General features: G+C 39.4%; 1 protein-coding gene across 3 annotated transcripts; it reads right to left on the bottom strand.

Annotated features, from left to right (window-relative positions):
- Positions 1-3,921: 3,921 nt before the first annotated feature.
- LOC105013150 (cytoglobin-2-like) lies at positions 3,922-19,107 on the bottom strand. Of its 3 annotated transcripts, none has more exons than XM_034295392.1 (7): positions 18,712-19,107; positions 8,698-8,929; positions 8,474-8,602; positions 6,543-8,205; positions 5,592-5,700; positions 4,988-5,031; positions 3,922-4,888 (listed from the first exon to the last, which is right to left on the bottom strand). In XM_034295392.1, the coding sequence occupies exons 1-4, from the start codon at positions 18,852-18,854 to the stop codon at positions 8,197-8,199; spliced, it is 513 nt and encodes a 170-aa protein (XP_034151283.1). In that variant the 5' UTR covers positions 18,855-19,107; the 3' UTR covers positions 3,922-4,888; positions 4,988-5,031; positions 5,592-5,700; positions 6,543-8,196. The 3 variants fall into 3 exon arrangements, with proteins under 3 accessions (XP_034151283.1, XP_019906861.1, XP_010872786.1); XM_020051302.2 differs by having other exon boundaries at positions 8,427-8,602; positions 18,712-19,106; XM_010874484.4 differs by having other exon boundaries at positions 6,543-8,602; positions 18,712-19,104.
- Positions 19,108-19,868: the final 761 nt, after the last annotated feature.

Genomic DNA, 19,868 nt, shown 5'->3' with positions numbered 1-19,868 from the left:
GCTTAATGAATCTGCACACAGTCCATCTGTTTCTCCTGATCCGTAGGCCATCTGAACGTGCAAATATATTGAAGTGTCCCAAAAAGGTTATGTACTCTTATTATCATGGTTGTTATATCAGCAACTGGTCCATTTGGATCTACTGTTTTCTGTAGTCCCTTTGTAATTTTGTGGGAGACTCAGGAGAATGAAGTGAACTTTTCAGTAAGTCCAGCCTCTCCCCGCCTGTATTTGCAAACCATTCATTCTGGGACATCTTGTCCTTGTCATGAATCACCAAATATTGGGTTACAACTTTTGCGTCTTCTTTATATTTCTTTAGGGACCATTTTTATGTTTCTTCTGTAATTGTGTTTTTATCAGTCTGCATTTATCAGTCTAATAATTTATCAGTAATCATTGTTGTGTTGGTGACATTACATGTAAATAGTGTAAGACTGCTGTAAGCAAAAGCAATAAAGCTGTATTTGCTTGCTTATGTTTGTGAATGAAAAATGTGTAGTGTAAATATTCACTGTTTAATCCTTATGAGGTCAGGTGATATCTTCCTGAATTTGTGCGAACAAAACTCTGTGTCCTCTACCTTAAATTAATCAGTGAGTTCTCCCAGATATCTAATAAAGCATAATAGACTACAAATAAACCATTCAGGAAACCAATATTATCTACTTAAGATATTTTATTACAAGCACACAAAGTATTCAGCAATGTATGACCTCAGTGCATGGCAAAACTGTATGCAAAAGTATATAACAAATAAATACAGTTTAGGAATCCCTTTTATGATGAAACATGAACAAACTCCAAGTTCCCTCACCTTGACTCTTCTCTAATGACCATGGGTGTGTCTGTTCTTGGCTGAGGGCCAATCTGACCTGTCTGATTCAGCTCTTCTCTATTCCATGTAGCTAAGCAACCCTGCTTTTACGAATGCTGGCTGAATAACCTCAATCTCTTGTGCCCTTACTCACTCTCAATGTATTATCACAACTCCAGGATGTCTCCGTACAGTACCTCCAGGCACTAAGAGATCAATAAGACAGTTTGTTTATTTAAGCAGAACCCATCTGACATACTCAGTACTCCTCCAGTAACCCAGCACATTCTGTTGCACTTACTAATAAGTTTGTTCAATTCAATAATCCATTAATTTAAAGTTTCATTTAAAGAAATATAGTAGGCTGTGGTCTCTTATAGTAGTGCACAGACAACTTCTTATCTATTTTGCTCTTCTGGGAATAGCCAATGTTTTCCCAGAAGTTGACCATCTCTGCCTTCCAGAGATTTCCCAGCCAGGCACGACCCCCACTTGCTTGACTGGTAAATGATAAAGAAGCATCCTCTCACAGATTGTGTTTAAATGAAACCGACAAGTTATGTACCTGGTTTGTTTATGCCTACTTGAGCATATTCTAAGACAAACCGAATTAGTCAATTAGTAAAATATGAATCACAAGTGTGAGATAACATATAATAAAACAGTAACAAATAATAACAAATAATAAAAACAGTAATAGGACTTTAACAAAATCTTCCACAAGTGTAATTTCAATATGTAGGTTGATCTGCTTAATGCTTTTGGTTCTGAGTAGTTTGATACAATGCAGTTGCATCTCTTACAGGTTGTTATAAAGTAATGGTCATCATCCAGGAGCTACACGCAATGCAAAATGTGGGAGTATGTGCAAGAGAAAATGCCATCCAACGCCTTCAAAACATGTCTTTATTTGTGGGGAGAGCAAAAGTTATACATACTTCTTTCTTTAGATAGAAGAAACAGGTTGAAGATTACATTACAGAGCAAAGCTGAATTTGTAAAAATAAATAACCATCACCAACACCAACTCCCTCTACTCTGGCACTCCCAGAAAGACCATGGATTTGATCCATTCAGGAGCTAACACATCTGATTAGACTTGATTAGACAGCTTGATCGGTCAGCTAATCATAAAGCACTTCATTACTAAATCAGTTGTGCCTGTTCAGGGCTACAACCAATCGGTGAAATGTCAGGGGATCCCTGATGAGAGGGTTTAAGACCTAGGTGCTACTGTACAGATTATAACTATCGACTCCTTCACCCTTGAAAACCCAACTCTCTTCTAAGGGCTGATTCGAATTAGAATCTTGACGCTTTGTTTAAGTGTCAATAAACATTGTTTGCACAACATTATGAAAAATTGGGTTACAGTGTTTTGAAAGCCCCAATATCCATTTGTGGACATTCTAAAAATAGTAATATTATCAACAAACTTTCCGTTGATAACTTCTTGAATTTGAATACATTAATAGTAAGGGCTAAGGTAAAGGGTTGGGATAAAGGTTAAGGTTAGGGTAAGGGTTAGTAGATAGTTAAAATGTTACTGATAGTCAGTAGATAATCTGTAGAGCATTTGCAGATCCAGACACTGTATGCCTGATACCAATGATCTACATGATTCTCCTCTGGTACCAGGGACGAAAATCTGATCTCAAGTTTGGAGGGGACAATTACATAAAATGTTCTCAAGAGCAATTTTTGAGGGGGACACCAAAAGCAGTGCTGTAATAGTGTTTTAGTTTGCACCATCAGTTTGCTTGCTACTGTAGCTCTACAAATTCAGCTATTGTGTGTGAACCCTACCAACATAAAACAAACTGGATTGACTGGATTAACCCCACGTTAGCTACATGCATTGAGTGCCTTTCAGAAGGTATACATGGACACTGTCACCTTGCCAGCTAAGTAACACTACTACACAGCAAGCTTCCCTCATTGACTCAAATTCAAACAGCTGCAAAAGCTGGTTGATGTTACTATAGCTTGCTAGCAAATATCAGCTAACCGTTAGCTAACATAACGGGTGACCTGTCATTCAATGCAGAGAAAATAAAGGTTGGTGAGGGTTCTAAATGTTTTTTGTTGTATTAAATTCTTACATATCTTTGTTTAAACTACTTACTGAAAGTCAACAACCAACGACAGACTGTCAGATTCCCACACATGCAAAGCACCTCCACAATGTGCCACTGTAGTGGAATGGAGTAGGGTAGTGGATCATACTTAAACCTGCTATTAAGTGTCTATATTCAGCGCAAGTGCTTTCATTGGGGCTTATTACTTTTGAAATAACATAGTTAAGTTTACATTTATATATTGGGGGGACACATCATAGTTTTCCCCAGGATGGGGGGGATCATGTCCTCCCTGTCCTCTGCATTTTCTTGGATTAAAGTTTTAACGCTTTGCGCTAGGGTCTACACTGCCTCCGTGTTCCATTCATCACAGCTGTATAGACTCAAGTGTTTAAAAAACTGTTGATATTAAATATACATTCCTTATGTTTTAGAAACTGTGTTACATGTTAATCTTTGGTTCTGACTGCTGCTGACAAATTAATGACAGTTAAAATCTAAAAGGATCATGTTTCTGAATGTGGGTTTTTCCTTTATTCTGTAAATATATTTTGAACAGGGCCCCCAAAAGACAATCCTTTGAGCTTAGCACTTTTTATTTATATTCTGATAGATTGTTTGAGCTCTTAATAAAACCTGCTCAGCACAGAAGATAATGTGAACAATAGACAATTAAGGTTATGCCTATGAATGGGCCTTATATGTTCCTATTTTAAGATATACTGTAGTTTTTTTGTGTACTTTTAGTACTACAGCATTTTATATGATATATAAAAGGCTGCAAACGAGTTCCAATTTGTAACATCATACACATAGTGCAATATGATCCCAGAGTGCATCTTTAAATGTAAACACTTTCTTTTCAATGTACATACCATTGCTTTTGAGATTTACTAGCCTTGGCTATTACAAGACACTTATTTATACTTTCTATTTAATAAATATTTTGGGTTGAAGTGATGCATTTTCAACATATTGTTAATCCACAGTTCATCCTTTCAGTGAAAAACAGGTTCAGCCAGAAAACACCATGTATTTGTTTAACAATTTATTGGAGACATGTACAACAATACTTCACATGTCTGGACATTAGGTTCTGTTCCTCTGGGGTAACTTACTGCCATCACATGACCACATACACTGCACCACTAACAATGATATCAACACCATAATATTGTTAACAGCCATCCCCATAAACAATGAGCAAGGTACGCAGTACCGATCCTAACCATGAAAAGGTCACAGAACCAAACAGGTGGAGGCTGGGGTGGTGGGTGGGTTAGCATCCGCATGCTAGCAAGACCAGCACACAGACTGAGTAACCTGACGATTAAATAGTCAGTATAAAATGTGATGCTGTGATTGGAGCAATCCCTGGCATCAGCTGACACCGCTGAACAATGACCAATCGGGTTTCCTGCCTGAACTGGCTGCGCTAATATATAGGCCACTTTAAGAATGTGAAAGTTTACAAAAAAATAGACTACCCTTAAATATCTATCTTAAAAAGTTACTAAAGTTCTCCACAAACCAGATGACCTCTTTTCTCAAAGACATAAAAAACACGACTTCCAAAGAATTGTAGCTGTTTGTTGAGGCACAGAACACTTTTCAAAGCATTTGATAAAATGTCTAAACACACAAAAAAATAAACACCCAATAATCAGATGTTGTAGATTCAGCTGCACTAAAATGTGTTTGATTGAGTTTTCATTCCCGGAAATTCCCAATCACAAAGATGAAGGCCTGGTGGGGCTTTCCGCCGCAGAAATAATATTAGAGGGATCTGCGGGACAGATGGGGGATTGAAGATGTGATCAAAGATGGCCTTGCGGTGCAGGCCTGGTCTGACCGCTTATTAACTCCTCATGCTTTTCATCAGTCTCTGATCACTGGAGAGATAATGGTGCCAGATGCATCAACACCAGATGACAGAGTTGGAGCTGCTGCTGTTATTTGTATAGGTTAAAGGATTTCGCCTCGTCTGACTACACTGGAAAAACAAACACGAGTTAACATATTGGGGTGGGGGTTCATTCAGCATTTCTGGAGTTTGAATTTCAGACAGGATGCAGCCATTGAAAGAAATTACCAGATGTGTGGTCATCAATGAGACGACCTGTCTTCTGTTCATGTCTACAAGAAACAAGAGAAAGGACTGTGTTTAAAAGCTGACATTCGAAAGACATTAATCATTTAGGCATATAAAATGCTATGAATAAATGAATAAACTGATGTCTCTTCATTTGCAAAGCTCTGACTCAGATCTGAGAGGTTCTACACACAGGTGGAGTTAATGTTCACACTCATGCAATAAAACCTATTTCATTCATCCTGAGTCTGGTGTCTCTTTATTGGCCCATATTTATGAAGCCCAGCACGACTCCCAAGGACTAGGAAGTTCAGAGAGGTGATGTATTTATAACAACTTTCCACAGAGCTGATGGATTGTTGTTCTGCCACTAAATCATTTAGTGGGAGCATCGTAGTGGTGAGTACTAAAAGCTAAACGTGGAACTGGCATACATCTCACTTTATGCATCCCTGCTTCCGACACATTCCAGTACCCCCCCCCCCCCCCCCCACACACACACACACACTCTCTCTCTTCCTGTCTCCTCTTCTATTCCTGTTTTGAAATATCGAACAGCATTCAGTTAGCTATGTAGACTAATTCTTAGTTCAAATTTACGTACAGGTAGATTGTCAAGGTGTGTCAGCTGTGAGGTCTGTCATTGCTTGGGGTCCACTCCATTGCTCTTTTTGTAGGGCACCTCTTTCTCAGTGGTATCATCAACATTGTGACTGAAATGGGAGATGAGGAAACTCCATTGTTCATATAACATTCAGCAGTTATTATAATCTTTGACTTGCTAGTGAGATAGATACAATGTCACTGAATTCAAATTTGATAACAGTTAATAAAGATGTGTCCATGTTTGTAAGCTTGATGTGTTGCTGCTGTCATCCGGCATTTATATAGACTATGCTGTTGTCGTTTTAGTCATATGAGAGGTCATTAAGGGTTAGGGCCAGGCAGGCTGAGAGGATTGCACTTTCAGTCAATTAGCAGCCCTCTGCTCCAGAGCTCAGATGCATTTCTCTTCATTCATCAATACTTTAAAAAACGCATTGCCCTGTTGTCGTGGAGCAATCCACTTTCATCCACACACTGTTGCTTAAGCTTTAAGGCAAGCCCCGAGGACATCACAGGCAGCAATGTTCAAATTCAATGACAGAGATAAAACTGTGTATGGTTTGATTGGTCTGCCAGTGTCTTGGTTGACTTTTGTCCATTTAGGAGTTTCTACAATAAATAGATGTGTTCAGTTATAATTTAGTGCTATTGAAATATATCCTGTAGCTTTTAATGAAAGTCATGATGACCATGCTAACAAACAGCACTCAAATATTATGTCAGATTAAGTGTAACGCTGTGATGTAAGAGGAGAGCATAGGCAACCAAAAAGTTTCAGCCTTCAACTGACCAGGAAAAATGTGTACATCAATATCACTAACTCTGCAAATGACCAGATTGATATGTTTGTCACCAAGCTCAAAAGTTTCAACTTGCTTTTCCCTCAACAAATGAACATGACCAGAGCAAGAGGTAAAGAATGAGAAAGAATGAAGACAGGAGTACTTACGGTTCAACTCGGTTTGAGAACCTTCTGTACAGGATGACGGCAATTGTGGTGAGGACCATAGTAGTGGTGCACATGGTCCAATCACGTATCGGACTGCTGTTGGGTTAGAACACTGGAACCATTCTAACCCCTTAGAGAGTAGAATGTACGGTAAGACTATTCCTGTGGATTTCTTGCTAGTGGCCAGATTAGCCTGTGGGATTAGGCCAGATCAGGTGACGGGTTTTGCCCCGTTGCAGGGGCAGGAGGTAAACACAATATTCAGTCATGTTTGTGGCCTTGGTTCAACCTCTCAATCTGCCACCTCCAGCAGGCTTAACAGGAGCAGCATACGCAGTGACAATTCATGTAAGGGAATGGTATGGGTCAAGCTAGCATTAAAGGACCCCGATTTGAAATATCACCACACTCTCACACTTAGTCAGAATTCATGTTTTTTTTTTGTAGTGTTTGTTGCTTTGATAGTACAGGGAGTTTAGCCAATATTAAATAAAGAATTATGCTACTCCAGATCTTGAACCTGCTTGAACTTGCAAGATAATTTATAAAATATATTAGATAAGGAAAGCATTAATCTCGGGAACAAAGCATATTTGTGTTACAGAAATATTTTTTTTCATGTGTAAGTCATGTTGTTCTATATCAGATTCAGCATTAATGTAAATAATATTTCAATAGAAATGAAAATTCACATATTATTACAAATATTTGTCTTTTTTGTGTGTACCACATCAAGTTTTATTGGCCAATCATATTTGTTTCTGTCTGTTATTTCTATATCTTTTTCTTTTCCATACTAATTATTTTTGAAGTCTACTTTAAAAAAAAACAATGTTCATTATATGATTCTGTTGATTTTGGAATACAAGGCAACATGGATAAGTGGATTTGCAATTGTGTTCCCACAGCAAACGGTCATGTTCAGTTCTGAATCTAGTCAACTTCTTATGCATAACTCTCTCTGAGGTTCTTGTGACATGATGGAAGGTATAAATACTCTCAGGCCTACTGCTAATCTAACTATCTAGAGAACTGCTGACTCATCTACTGCTGTAATCCATTGCAGAAGGTGAGACAGTGATAGTACTTCACAGAGAAATACAAAACGAGGAATCTGATACACATGAAATTAGCATTCAATTGAATAATGGGAGTCAGAGGATGATGAATATGATCACAATGTCCATTGTAAACATTCAGTATCATATTAGTTTGGTTTAATGATGTTAATATACAGACACAGGAAATAATGGATGTACACTAACATGTGGAATCCTCAGAGATTAGACTTTTTCTCTTGTCATATCAGTCAGAGGTGAGCAAGTGAAGTGGAGCTGATTAAAAAGGGTGACTTAGTCTCATGTACATTATACTGTACAGGGAACACTGGCAAACCATTAGAATTTTTGAAGGCCTTGATGCCAGTTCCAGGGATATAGAAAGGCACGACCCAGGTTAAACAAGGGAATAACCAGCAGGAGATGTACAGTACACTCCCCTGTATGTTTTTGGTGAAGATAAACACATGTGTAGGAGAATGTAAGTGACTCGCTCTAATATAATATACAGGTGTAATTTCTGCCAGTCCTCATTCTTCAACACAATCTCTTGGCAACGTAACTGCAGCAGACTGATCTCCAGCATAATCCACACACTATCGAAGCTGTAAAACAGAAACCACCACCCCATCATTCACAAGACAATCCTTCAGAGAACATACCCTACAGTGGGGCATGGGAAAGATACAGGGAAGGAGCCATGGGGACACATAAGAAGTTTCCACAAGCTCTGGAAAGATACATTTCTTCCCTTGAATGGTCAGACAGATCGGTAAGCCAAGGCCATCTAGCAGTTTAGTCCATGATAAGAGACGTTCACTTAGACCTAGATTAGCTGATGGTTCACACAGCAGAGCTGGAGACCCAGCCCACCTCCTCATACACGCCCACAACATGCCAGTAGATGGCATCAAGCAGCTTGGTCCACGCCCCCACAACCTCTGGAGTAAAGTGGTCTGAAAAGTCTTCACCGAGCACCTCCAAAATCACCCCACTCAGGATCTGTGGAAGAGATTGAGTGATAGTGGGATGTTGTTGCGTGCTTTAGTGTGCATAAAGACACCTAATTTTGTGTACAACTCTTGTTTGTTTCTCACCTTGAAGTAAACAGGCTCCACCTTGTGTCTGAGTGCATGGGCTTTGCCCACCAGCTTCAACACAGAAACGACCTTCTCCCCATCATGCAGGTTCTCCACTAGAGTGTTGATGGCATTCATTACCCGGCGAGCATGTTTCCTGAGCTGGGCACTTTTCTCCAGCTCCTCAGGGTCCTCCACCTGCTTGAACTGGCTGAAGTACTGCTTAGAGGAGGGGAAGTTCACAAAGAGTCTGTGGTGTAGAAGAGACAAGAATATTACCAGCTGCAGGGTTAATCTTATTGCCCTTCAACCCTACCAGAGAGATATGATGAGTAAACATAATGAATTGTGTGGAAACTGCTGCAGAGCATATTTGCCCTTTTAATGTTTTACTATTTCATGGGTTCTATACAGGTTATGCTGTGTTTACTCAACCGTGTCCAGAGTAACATAAATAATGAAATATTTTTGTCCTGGATGTACAAGTGTGAATTGAAAATGTTGACATTTTTATGTCTCCTATGACTCCCAAGGAACGTGTAATTCTTTCAGTGTCAAGAGAATCGAGCATCACTGGAACAACTAGGGTTAGGTGCTCAAAGGGATGTCTACCCTGGTCATTTGGGGATTCAAACCAGTAACCTTTAAGTTACTAGCCTTGTGTCCTAACCACAAAAGAGCAGGAAGCCCTTTTGTGATTAATTTCCTTAAATCATCTTACTTTAATCGTGAATTACAATTAATGTAGGCAACAGTAGAAGTCCGTTATCAATCTTAAAAAGAAAGACACAAAATGTTACGTTTTTGTCAATACATTGCAATTATTGAAAAAGAAAATCTTAATATCTATAATGTATTTCTGAATACATTGCTGTCAGTGAGGAAGACAAAAACAGAAACATTACATATTTGGTCATTCATGGTGGGCGCTGAGAAAGAAACACATCCTTAATATGATGTGTTTATCAATACATTGAAATTAATTAGAAAAGAACATCAAAGCTACCACGTTTTTATCAATACATGGGAAGCGTAGAGAATAAAAAACTATATCTATGAAGTTTTTGTCAATACATTCCAATCAATGAGAAACAATAAATGTCACATAGCTGAGTTGTTTGTCAATTGTGTTTTTTTTTCTTCACATGGCTGAAGTTTCTCTCAGTGCATTGCATTCAGTGGGTAAGATCAACAAATGGGGTTAGACAGAGACAGACAGCCATAGAGACACAAACATACAAACCGTTTAACTCTTAACAGTTGGTAGATTAACACAGGCACACAGAAATGCAGACAGACAGGCAGAAGCACTTGTACCAATGGACGAACAGATGGACAGACATGCACTTACTGACAGACGAGTGGATGGACAAACTCACACACAGAAACATACAGTACACTTACAAACAGGCAACAAGCATACACTCACAAAAAAACAGAAAGGCACACAAAACAGACACCAACATACTGTCATAGATAGACAGAGAATTACACTCACAGCCAGTCAATCAGCTAACCAGCTATGTAGCCAACGACACAGGCAGACATTCAAACAGGTAGTAATGGATTGCTTTCTTTTTTTAAATATCCTCTTCAGAATGAATTCTAATTCTAAGACTCTTTGTTTATACCAACATGTCCATTGAAGGTCCAGAATTTCCTTTGGGCTTACTGAGAGGCACAGCTGTGCAGGGCTGTTCAGACACACAACCACAGGTGGTTCAAATCCAGAATTCTGATTGGTCATGACATGACATCACTATTTACTGCTCTATCGCATCTGTATTTCTCCCATTTAAAGCCTTGTGTTGACAAAAATGCTATCTCTTGTGATTATTTTTGCAAAGACGTCACAAGATCATTTTATCGTATTTAATTTTGTTAGCTGTGGGTGGCTTATGAGGGGAGGGGTAGGCAGCCCACCCACACACTGGTAATGATTTTGATCTGGTACCTCTGAGACTGGGATAAGTTTCAAGAGTCACAGCATGGATGCTTTGATGTGCTCTTTTGTGAGCCAAGGAATTTTAAATTCAAAATAATATTATTAACTGGTTCCCAATGAAAACTGACAATGGAACGAATAAAATAGTGAGATCTAAAATCTAAATGCTCTGTGTGAAGTGTGTGCCCTAGTTCCTTTGCCCTTTCCAAAAAAGTTGGGACGCTGCGTAAAATTTTAATTAAAACAGAACGCAATGATCCCTATATTTAATAGAACATTGTACAAACACAACATATCGAACCACCCAAACTCTTTGACTACAGAGCCATGCTGTTGTAATACATGCAGAATTTTTTGGCATTGTCTTGCTGAGATGAGCATGGCCTTCCCTGAAAAAGACATCACCTGGATGGCAGCATATGTTGCTCCAAAAAACCTGCATAAATGTTTCAGCATTAATGAGGCCTTCACAGATGTGCAAGTCACCCATGACATGTGCACTCATGCACCCCATACCATGAACGATGCTAGCTTTTTAACTGTGTGCTGATAACACGTTGGATGGTTCCTCTCCTATTTAGTACAGAGGACACGGTATTCATGATTCTGAGAAATTCCAAGAATTTCACATTTTAATTTATCAGACCACAGGACAGTTTCCTCTTTGTCTCAGTCCATCTTAAATGAGCTTGGGCCCAGAAAAAGCAGCAGCGTTTCTGAATCTGGTTTATATATGGGTTCTTCTTTGCATGGTAGAGTTTTAACTTGCTTTTGTGGATGCAGCGATGCAATGTGTTCACAGACAAGGGTTTTCTGAAGTGTTCCTGAGCCCTGGATGTCCTCTATTGTGTTGGTTTTTAATGCAGTTCAGCCTGAGGACCCGAAGATCACGGCCATCCAATATTGTTTTTTGGCCTTATCCCTTGTGTACAGAGATCTCTCCGGATTTGCTGAATCTTTTAATGATATTAGGTACTGTAAATGACGAGATCCCCAAACTCTTTGCAATTTTACATTGAGAAACATTATTCTTAAATTGTTGCACTATTTGTCTGTGCAGTCTCTCACCAAGTGGTGAACCCCTCCCAATCTTCACTTCTGAAAGACTAATCCTCTCTGGGATTATTTTTTTAGTACCCAATCATGTTACTGACCTGTTGCCAATAAACCTAATTAGTTGTGAGATGTTCCACCAGGTTTGTTTTTTGCAATATGCAACTTTTTGTCTTTTGATGCCCCTGTCCCAGGATTTTTTAAATGTGTTGCTGGCATCAAATTCAAAGTGGGCATGTATTTTTCAAGAAACAATAAAATGTTGGCAGTTTCAACATTTGATATGTTGTCTTTCTACTATTTTCTATCGAATATAGGATTTAAATGATTTGCACATCATTGCATTCTGTTTTTCTTTACATTTTACACAGCAAATTACATTTATAACAATTTGATTTTAGGACCTCTGTAGGTATGCAAAATAAATATTACAGTTCAATTGGTCGTTAATGCTTTATTGCATATAAACATCTTGAAACGATCAAAAACAAATTGCTAAAGACTTTTTTTGGAAATGAATGTTTCTACAGTACATTTCCTAAATCTACATAAGATAAAAAATATACATGTTTGTGTGGGCACTGGGCTTGATCAATAGCATGTGTTCCAAAGCAAAACCCTGAAAATGTTTGTATTCCAGAGACTCTGAAGAATGTATTTGTGTTTATAGCTCAAATAGTTTGGGTATTTCATATGTTTCTGTGACTTATTTCCTCTAAGGGGATGTTTAATCAGCAAAAAAAATGTATACAAAAAAATGAAGAGCTATTTATAACAGATCAGAATAAGGTCCCTGACAAGACAGACGACTTGGAAAAAGAGGCAGAGAGTACCTGTACATGTAGCTCTCCCAGCTTGTTTCATTCCAACTGAAAAATTGTGCTTGCAGCTTTTAAATATGAGTAGGACTAACGAGGGGCAACCTATGCTGAAAAAAACAAGTACGTCCAACTAGAGAATTTCAACACTAGCTAATAACTGGGTATAATAGTTTATTTTTAAGACTTTAAAAGGTGTCTTGCATAACATGCGTAACTAAATAAGTATGAATGTGTTTCACATAAACTGCCTTGTATAGGCAGTCCCACCAGCCGAGCAGTATCCCTGCCAGCTCGTCATCATGCCACAAGCCTGTGTACATCCTGGCATTTCACTGGCTACCACTGTGCTCTACCTTAAAGGAACCTGTTGGCCCAGCTGAATTATAGATTATTTTCAAGAAAATGTAAAAATCAACACAGTAACCGTCAATCATTGGTCTTGGTGGCAGTAACAGTTTCTGGATATAGTTTACAAAGCTGCCTTTCATCATATCCTGGTCTGACCCTATGATTAGCAGACCGAGAGTGGAGTGCGCTAATGAGCTTGAGATGGTGGCTTTTGTAATTACACACTGAAATGCCGGGTCAGAGCGGCTGGGTGTACTCACACTGCCGTGACTTCCTCTGCTGCTTTCCTCACACTGTGTTACAGTCGGGGTTGGAGAGGATTAGCCCTGCATCATAGCGATACACCAGATGGTTGGTTTGGAAAGATGCTCCTACACCCACATACAAGTTCAGCGTTGGTGTGCTATTTGTGCGTTCTTGTCAGCTCTTGGAAACATCAAAACACTACTGGTGACTTACTCCATATTTACTAACCATCATCTAATTTGCTATCATATGAAAACAGAGTAAACTGGTTTGAACAATGGCTGTGTACATGTCTTTTTGCATCTGTTTCTGTTCAATGTTCAATGTAAACCTCTCCATTTAAACCCTAAACAGGAAAGCATTACATACTGAAGCGACTGAGTTCACATGAATGTGCATCATTTTCAGCAGTGAAATTTGGTTGGACATTGACAAGGATGACTGATTGTGTGTGTGTGTGGGGTCGGAGGGGTATTATAAAGCCATATCCTCTATTTCTATCATTAGCGGTGTTTAATCATGCCCATGATCTGTGGTGGCTGCATATAAAAAGCCTCATTAGTATTTTATAATTATCATCCTTTTGGTCTTACTCTGGAAGTTGGAAAGTTTTACCCTCACAGAAATTGAATAGGAATTTGATAAATGTTATTAATTCCCTGGGTTACAATGAGATCCAAGAACGATAGTGTTCAGAGGTATGTACTTATACTGCATTTCATATATAAGTTAATAAGGAAACAAAAGTACATTAATTTATAGATTAAATAAATACATAGAAATTACATTTAACAGTATACTGTACATTACTTATTTGGCCAGTAACTGGCAATCATGGACATTCCATTTGGTCCACTGAGATAGCTGGATTCATGGAATGCGATTTCTTAAGGTGATATATTATGGGAAGTCTCCCTCCCACCAAAGAATGCTACTGGAAATCAGAATGCCTAAAAGCAATTTGAGTCCACATTTTCAATACTTTGTGGAGGATATTTCCACACTTCCTGAAATAAAACTCTGAAATTGTTAAAGTTATGATACTACCCCTTTTACCCCATTTTCAATGTAATTTTCTTTTAAATGTGGCACCAGCTTGTAATTTCTAAGGACTTGATTTGTAAGTGCACCTGAAGAAGGTGATTTTCCATTGACTCCTTAGCTTACCTTTAGGTTGCAGGACCTATGGGCATCTTACAGCAAAACTAAACACCCCCACGTGTTCCAGACACTCTCCTGATGTGAATGGATTTACTTATGACTTTGTAACTCCAACCAATTGGTAATGCTGATTGTCTATGTGACATGACAACTGGCACTGACGACTTCGGACGAATTCGGATATATCTAAGGATCTATGACTAAGCGAAAAATGACAAAGAATGACTCCCGTTTCGATTGACATGTACCACGAACGGTTCAATATTTACAGACGTCTTAGTGACTCTGCCTCGTTAGGCACCCCTCTGCAAAAGACCGTTAAAGACGTTTAACACAATGGCTTATATCGCCTAGTTCCGCTAGTTTCGCAAGATACTGCTGAACACAGTAAAATAGAAATGTTGCAACTAGCGCAAACATAAGATAATTAGGCGACATAAAAAGGCTTGACCAAATTCCATCATGCCCATGTGATGATAGATTTGTGTGGATAAAAAAAGACTGGAATTCTGAGGGTCAAAGGAGACTCAAGGAAATCAATTATAAAGAAATATTTAGAAGTTATACTCTAAGATAATGACTGAATGGGGAATTTATGACATTTCATTGCATTGAATTAAAGCATTGCTATTCATAACCAAGATTGCTATCTGCTATCAAAAAACACAATGGAAGCTATCTTTGACACCGTAAAGGATGCTGACACACATCAGAGTTTGTATTTTTACATGCTATTCTTTGTCAAATCTTACCTTTATCACATTCTGTATGCCCAGACAGTCTTATAATCCCAGTGAAAAGCTGTGTACCATCTCTTGCTGCAAATTTCACCACTTAATTGAATCGCAAATGGTCATTGGGGTTAGCTACTGTTTGTCAGCTTTGATATACAGCTACGGAAAGAATTAAGAGACCACTGCACCCTTTTCTTTCCTTTCCAAAAAAGTTGAAAAGTTTTGAGCGAGGAACAGAAACGTTCAATTTGCAGTGGTCTCTTAATTTTAACCCTTCTGTTCCTCACTCAAAACCTTCCTTTTCAACTTTTTTGGAAAGGAAAGTAAAAGTGGCCGGGGTCTCTTAATTTTTTCCAGAGCTGTATGTATAAAGTAAATCATGTACGACATTTTCATTCCATTCATTTACCAGATGCTTTCATCCAGAGCAATTTATGGGAGTGAGTGCATACATTCTTATTATTTTTTTTTGTATTGTATGTTCCCCTAAAGCTGTCAGCTATGTACTGATGAATGGACGGCTCAGCGTGCCCTGGTCTGCGGGTATGTGAAATAGGATCTGCTTCTCAGGGATGAAATACTGACAGAGCCAAATACGTCGGTTGGATGATCTGCTTGATGGATGGAACTGCACCTATGGCCCTCTAATTCTGTCAAATGATAATGTACAGGGCAGACGTGAATTCCAGGTGCAATGGCTTAGAGATGAGTGATAGCCCTTTGACAGACTGAGGACCCATGCAAGTCAATCAAGTCAATGATGCATTTACAATCTGCCCACTCAGGTAAAATAGCTGGGATCATGTTTGGGTCATGGAGATTATAATCTTGGTTGAAAGCATAATACACTGCTCCAAAACATTTATGGAACACCTAAATCACAGATCGGGTCTCGATGAAGGAAATATATTAAAGATCAAAATCTTTATTGTACATTGTGTAATCCGTTGAGAACAAAATTACGTAACAACGGTCAAAGGAAACCAAAATCCAAAATGAGGGCTGGTTTCAAACTCAAAGTAAACAGTTGAAATTACAGGCTGTTCCAATTTGCGTGAATTTCATCACAGCAACTCATAATGTTACTCAAATAGTGTGTAGGGCCCCCACATGCCTGTATGCACTCCTGACAATGTTTGGGCATGCTCCTGATGACACAGCGGAAGGTGTCCTGGAGGATCTCCTCCCAGACCTGGATCCAGGCATGAGTGAGCTCCGGGACAGTCTGTGGCTTCACTTGGTGGCGTCAAATGCACTGATACATAACATCCCAGAGGTTCTCAGTTGGATTCAGGCCTGGGGAATGTGAGGGCCAGTCAATGGCTTCAGTTCCATCCAGGAACTGCCTACACACCAGGAGGAACCCAGGGCCCACTGCACCAGCATAAGATCTGACGATGGGTCTGACGATTTCATCTAGGTACCTAACAGCAGTCAAGGTACAGTTCGCTAGCACGTGGAGGTGTGTGCAACCCTCCAAGGATGTGCCTCCCCAGACCATCACTGCCCCACCGCCAAACCGGTCATTCCGAATGATGTTGAAGGAAGCATAACATTCACCAATTGTCTGTGGCCACCACCGGCAAAACCTTTCCATTTTTGGGGGTTGTCTTGCTGTTACCTCTCCAGTGCACCTGTTGTCACTTTCATTTTGACCAAAACGGGTGACATTGATTCACAATCGCATTTACTGCTGGACAGACTGGACAGATTGATTTCCCTGACGTTTAATTGACATGGTGTTATACTGTGATGATTGTGTGTTCCCTTAAGTTCTTTGAGCAGTGTACATTGTTATTTATTGCATAACCCGCTTCCAAATATGTTGGGTTGCTGCGTAAAATGCAAATAAAAACATTTATCCCTATATTTAATTGAAAATAGTACAAAGACACTGAGAAACTGAGAAATGTTATTGTTTTTGGAAAAATACATGCCAGCACGTTTCAAAAAAAGTTGGGACAGCATGTTTACCACTGTGTTGTTCACCTCTTCATTTAACAATACTCCGTAAGCGTTTGGGAACTGAGGAGACCAATTGCTTTAGTTTTGAAAGTGAAATGTATTCCCATTCTTGCTTGATATAGGATTGCAGTTGCTCAACAGTTTGGGGTATCCTCTGTTATTTTTCATTTCATAATGTGCCAAATGTTTTTAATAGGGGACAGGACTGGACTGCAAGCAGGCCAGTCTAGCACCCAGGCTCTTAGCCTACGGAGCCACACTGTTGTGATACATGCAGAATTGGCATTGTCTTGCTAAAATAAGCAAGACCTTCCCTGAAAAATATGTTGTCTTGAGAACAGCATATGTTGCTGCAAAACCTGCATTTATTGTTCCGCATTAATGGTGCCTTCACAGATGTGCAAGTCACCCATGCCATGTGCACTAATGCACCCTCATACCATCACGGATGCTGGCCTTTGAACTGTGCGCTGATAACAAGCCAGATGGTCCCTCTCCTCTATAGTCCGGAGGACGCAGTGTCCATGATTCCCAAACATTATTTCAAATTTTGATTTGTCAAACCACAGGATAGTTTTCCATTTCGACTCAGTCCATCTTAAATGAGCTTGGGCCCTTCAATGGTGGCAGCGTTTCTGGATCTTGTTTACATATGGTTTCATCTTTGCATGGTAGAGTGTTAACTTGCATTTGTGGATGCATCGACGTACTGTGTTCACAGACAATTGTTTTCAGAAGTGTTCCTGAGCCCATGCACTGATTTCCATCACAGAATCGTGTCTGTTTTTAATGAAGTGCCACCTGAGGGCCCGAAGATCCTGGCCATCCAATATTAGTTTTCGGACTTGTTTTTTGCATACAGAGATTTCTCCGAATTCTCTGAATCTTTTAATGAAATTATATCCCCTAGATGATGAGATCCCCAAACTCTTTGCAATTTTACATTGAAAAATGTTATTCTTAAATTGTTGCAATATTTGCCTGCAGTCTTTCACAGAGTGGTGAAACCCTCCCTATCCTCACTTCTGACAGACCCATCCTTTCTGGAATGACCTTTTAATACCCAATCATGTTACTGACCTTTTGCCAATTGACCTAATTAGTTGTAAGATATTCCACCAGGTTTAGTTTAGCATTACACAACTTTTTCATTCTTTTGTTGCCTCTGTTCCAACATTTTCTGAAACCTGTCGCTGGCATTAAATTCAAAGTGGGCATATATTTTTCAAGAAACAATAGAATATCGCAGTTTCAACATTTGATATGTTATATTTTCTATTGCATATATGGTTTAAAAGTTCATATTCAGTTGATATATGTTATATTTATTATAGTCAAGCAGACATGGCACAATGTTAATAGTCTAATAAAAAGGTTCTAAAATAAGCCAGATTGAAGGAGACGCAGTGATAACCACCCATATGATAACAACATGCAGCTGAGACCTTTGCTCCCTGTGGTGGCAGCAGCTGTTGCAGCTGCTCAAGGATCTGGAATTACCAGCTGTGTGTGTGTGGTAGTAAGTCAGACACAATAAGATGTGTGCTTAAGATTTCAGATGTATTAGGGTCCCCATTACCTTCAGCCCAAGGAACCAGCCACTCTTCCTGGGGCCATAGCCCTGCGCTTGGCTAGTTGGTCTGTTCCTAGTTCTCCTTAACTTCCTATATAGAAGGGTGGGTCTGTGCAAGTCAATAACTGTCTGATGACTGACATGTTCAAAACATTCTAGATGAGAAACAAGGGAAAGAGAGTTTACCTGATCAGAATTGCCACACCGGCATCATCGCAGTTCTGGTAGACTTTGGCCCAGGTATCCTGGATCATCTCCCTCTCTGAGTCCAAGAGTGGATCTGGGCGCTCCAGGCGATCCGCCTTTACGTCTTGCTGCTCCATCTCCATTCAGAAGTCCTGTAGTACTGCACTGAGCGTTGTGCTGAAGACCGTTGTGCTGAAGACTGTTGAGACCCCAAGAACACCCTGACCAACTTCCCTTTGATTACACTGTCTCTTTGGTTCAAACAGATCTCTTTATCTTTCTCTTCTCTTGCTGAGGGACCTTCTGGCCCCCTTCCTTTTATGAGTGAGTTAATGTGTGAGGAACAGAATAATGAGCCAGAGGAAGAGAATGCACACACAGTGAGGAGGACCCACCCACCTCTCTATAACATTCCCCCCTTCTCTCTCTCTTCCCTCTCTCTCTTCTCACTCTGTGCTCACTGAATATGGTGTGCCTATTTTATGCCTTTGTCTGTTTGTACTGTGTATTAAACTTAAAAAAACGGTCATAGGCATTGTGAGAATGATATGCATTTGACAAAGCTTTATGTTTGCTCATAAATATAAACACGGATAAAGAGTATTGCTCAACAGGCTCAAGGTCTGCTAAAAATGGAACACTGTTTAGTATTCCTCCATAAAAAGTAGACATAATTTTCCACCCGATGTTTTTTGACATGTTAATTGTTCAGTGTAATCTTTTAACTGTAGACTTTTCTTCTCTCAAAGTCTTGTATTCCTTTCATGTATTCATTATCTTTTGACATGGTGTTTTAGAAACAGTTGTAGGTTTGCCATTGTTTTAGAGGTTTCCTTATTACTTCCCAATCCCCTTCTTTACTTCTTTATTTTTTGGCTATAATTGGTGAAAAGCGACATTAAACTACATTAATTAAAGATGCTTGTGGATTGGATGTTTATGCCAAAATAAGTTACATGTATTTGCGAGAGATACATGTATGCTCTATATACAGTTTCCTCTGTGTGAAGACAAGTGTGCTGTATTTGTTTAGTTTACTTCACCTAAGGGTCATCGCAGACCTTGCCAGGCCCAATATCCACTAAAAACCTGAGGCCACTGAGGGAATAACACCGGTGTTTAAAGCATCATGTTTTGTCTGATATCTGGGTTTCTTC

The sequence above is a fragment of the Esox lucius genome, chromosome 11 (assembly GCF_011004845.1).
Source record: "Esox lucius isolate fEsoLuc1 chromosome 11, fEsoLuc1.pri, whole genome shotgun sequence".
Classification (NCBI taxonomy): Eukaryota; Metazoa; Chordata; class Actinopteri; order Esociformes; family Esocidae; genus Esox; species Esox lucius.
The sequence above is the reverse complement of the archived record's forward strand: the minus strand, read 5'-3'. Positions and strand labels throughout refer to the sequence as shown.

What these genes read in the sequence shown, in the direction of transcription:
- LOC105013150 (XM_020051302.2), bottom strand. Translation starts at nt 18,854, where the DNA reads ATGGAGATGGAGCAGCAAGACGTAAAGGCGGATCGCCTGGAGCGCCCA. An exon ending in GGTGTGGCAATTCTGATCAG is followed by an intron (nt 8,930 to 18,711) that starts GTAAACTCTCTT and finishes TCTACACCACAG; the next exon opens with ACTCTTTGTGAACTTCCCCT. An exon ending in TGGAGCCTGTTTACTTCAAG is followed by an intron (nt 8,603 to 8,697) that starts GTGAGAAACAAA and finishes TCTCTTCCACAG; the next exon opens with ATCCTGAGTGGGGTGATTTT.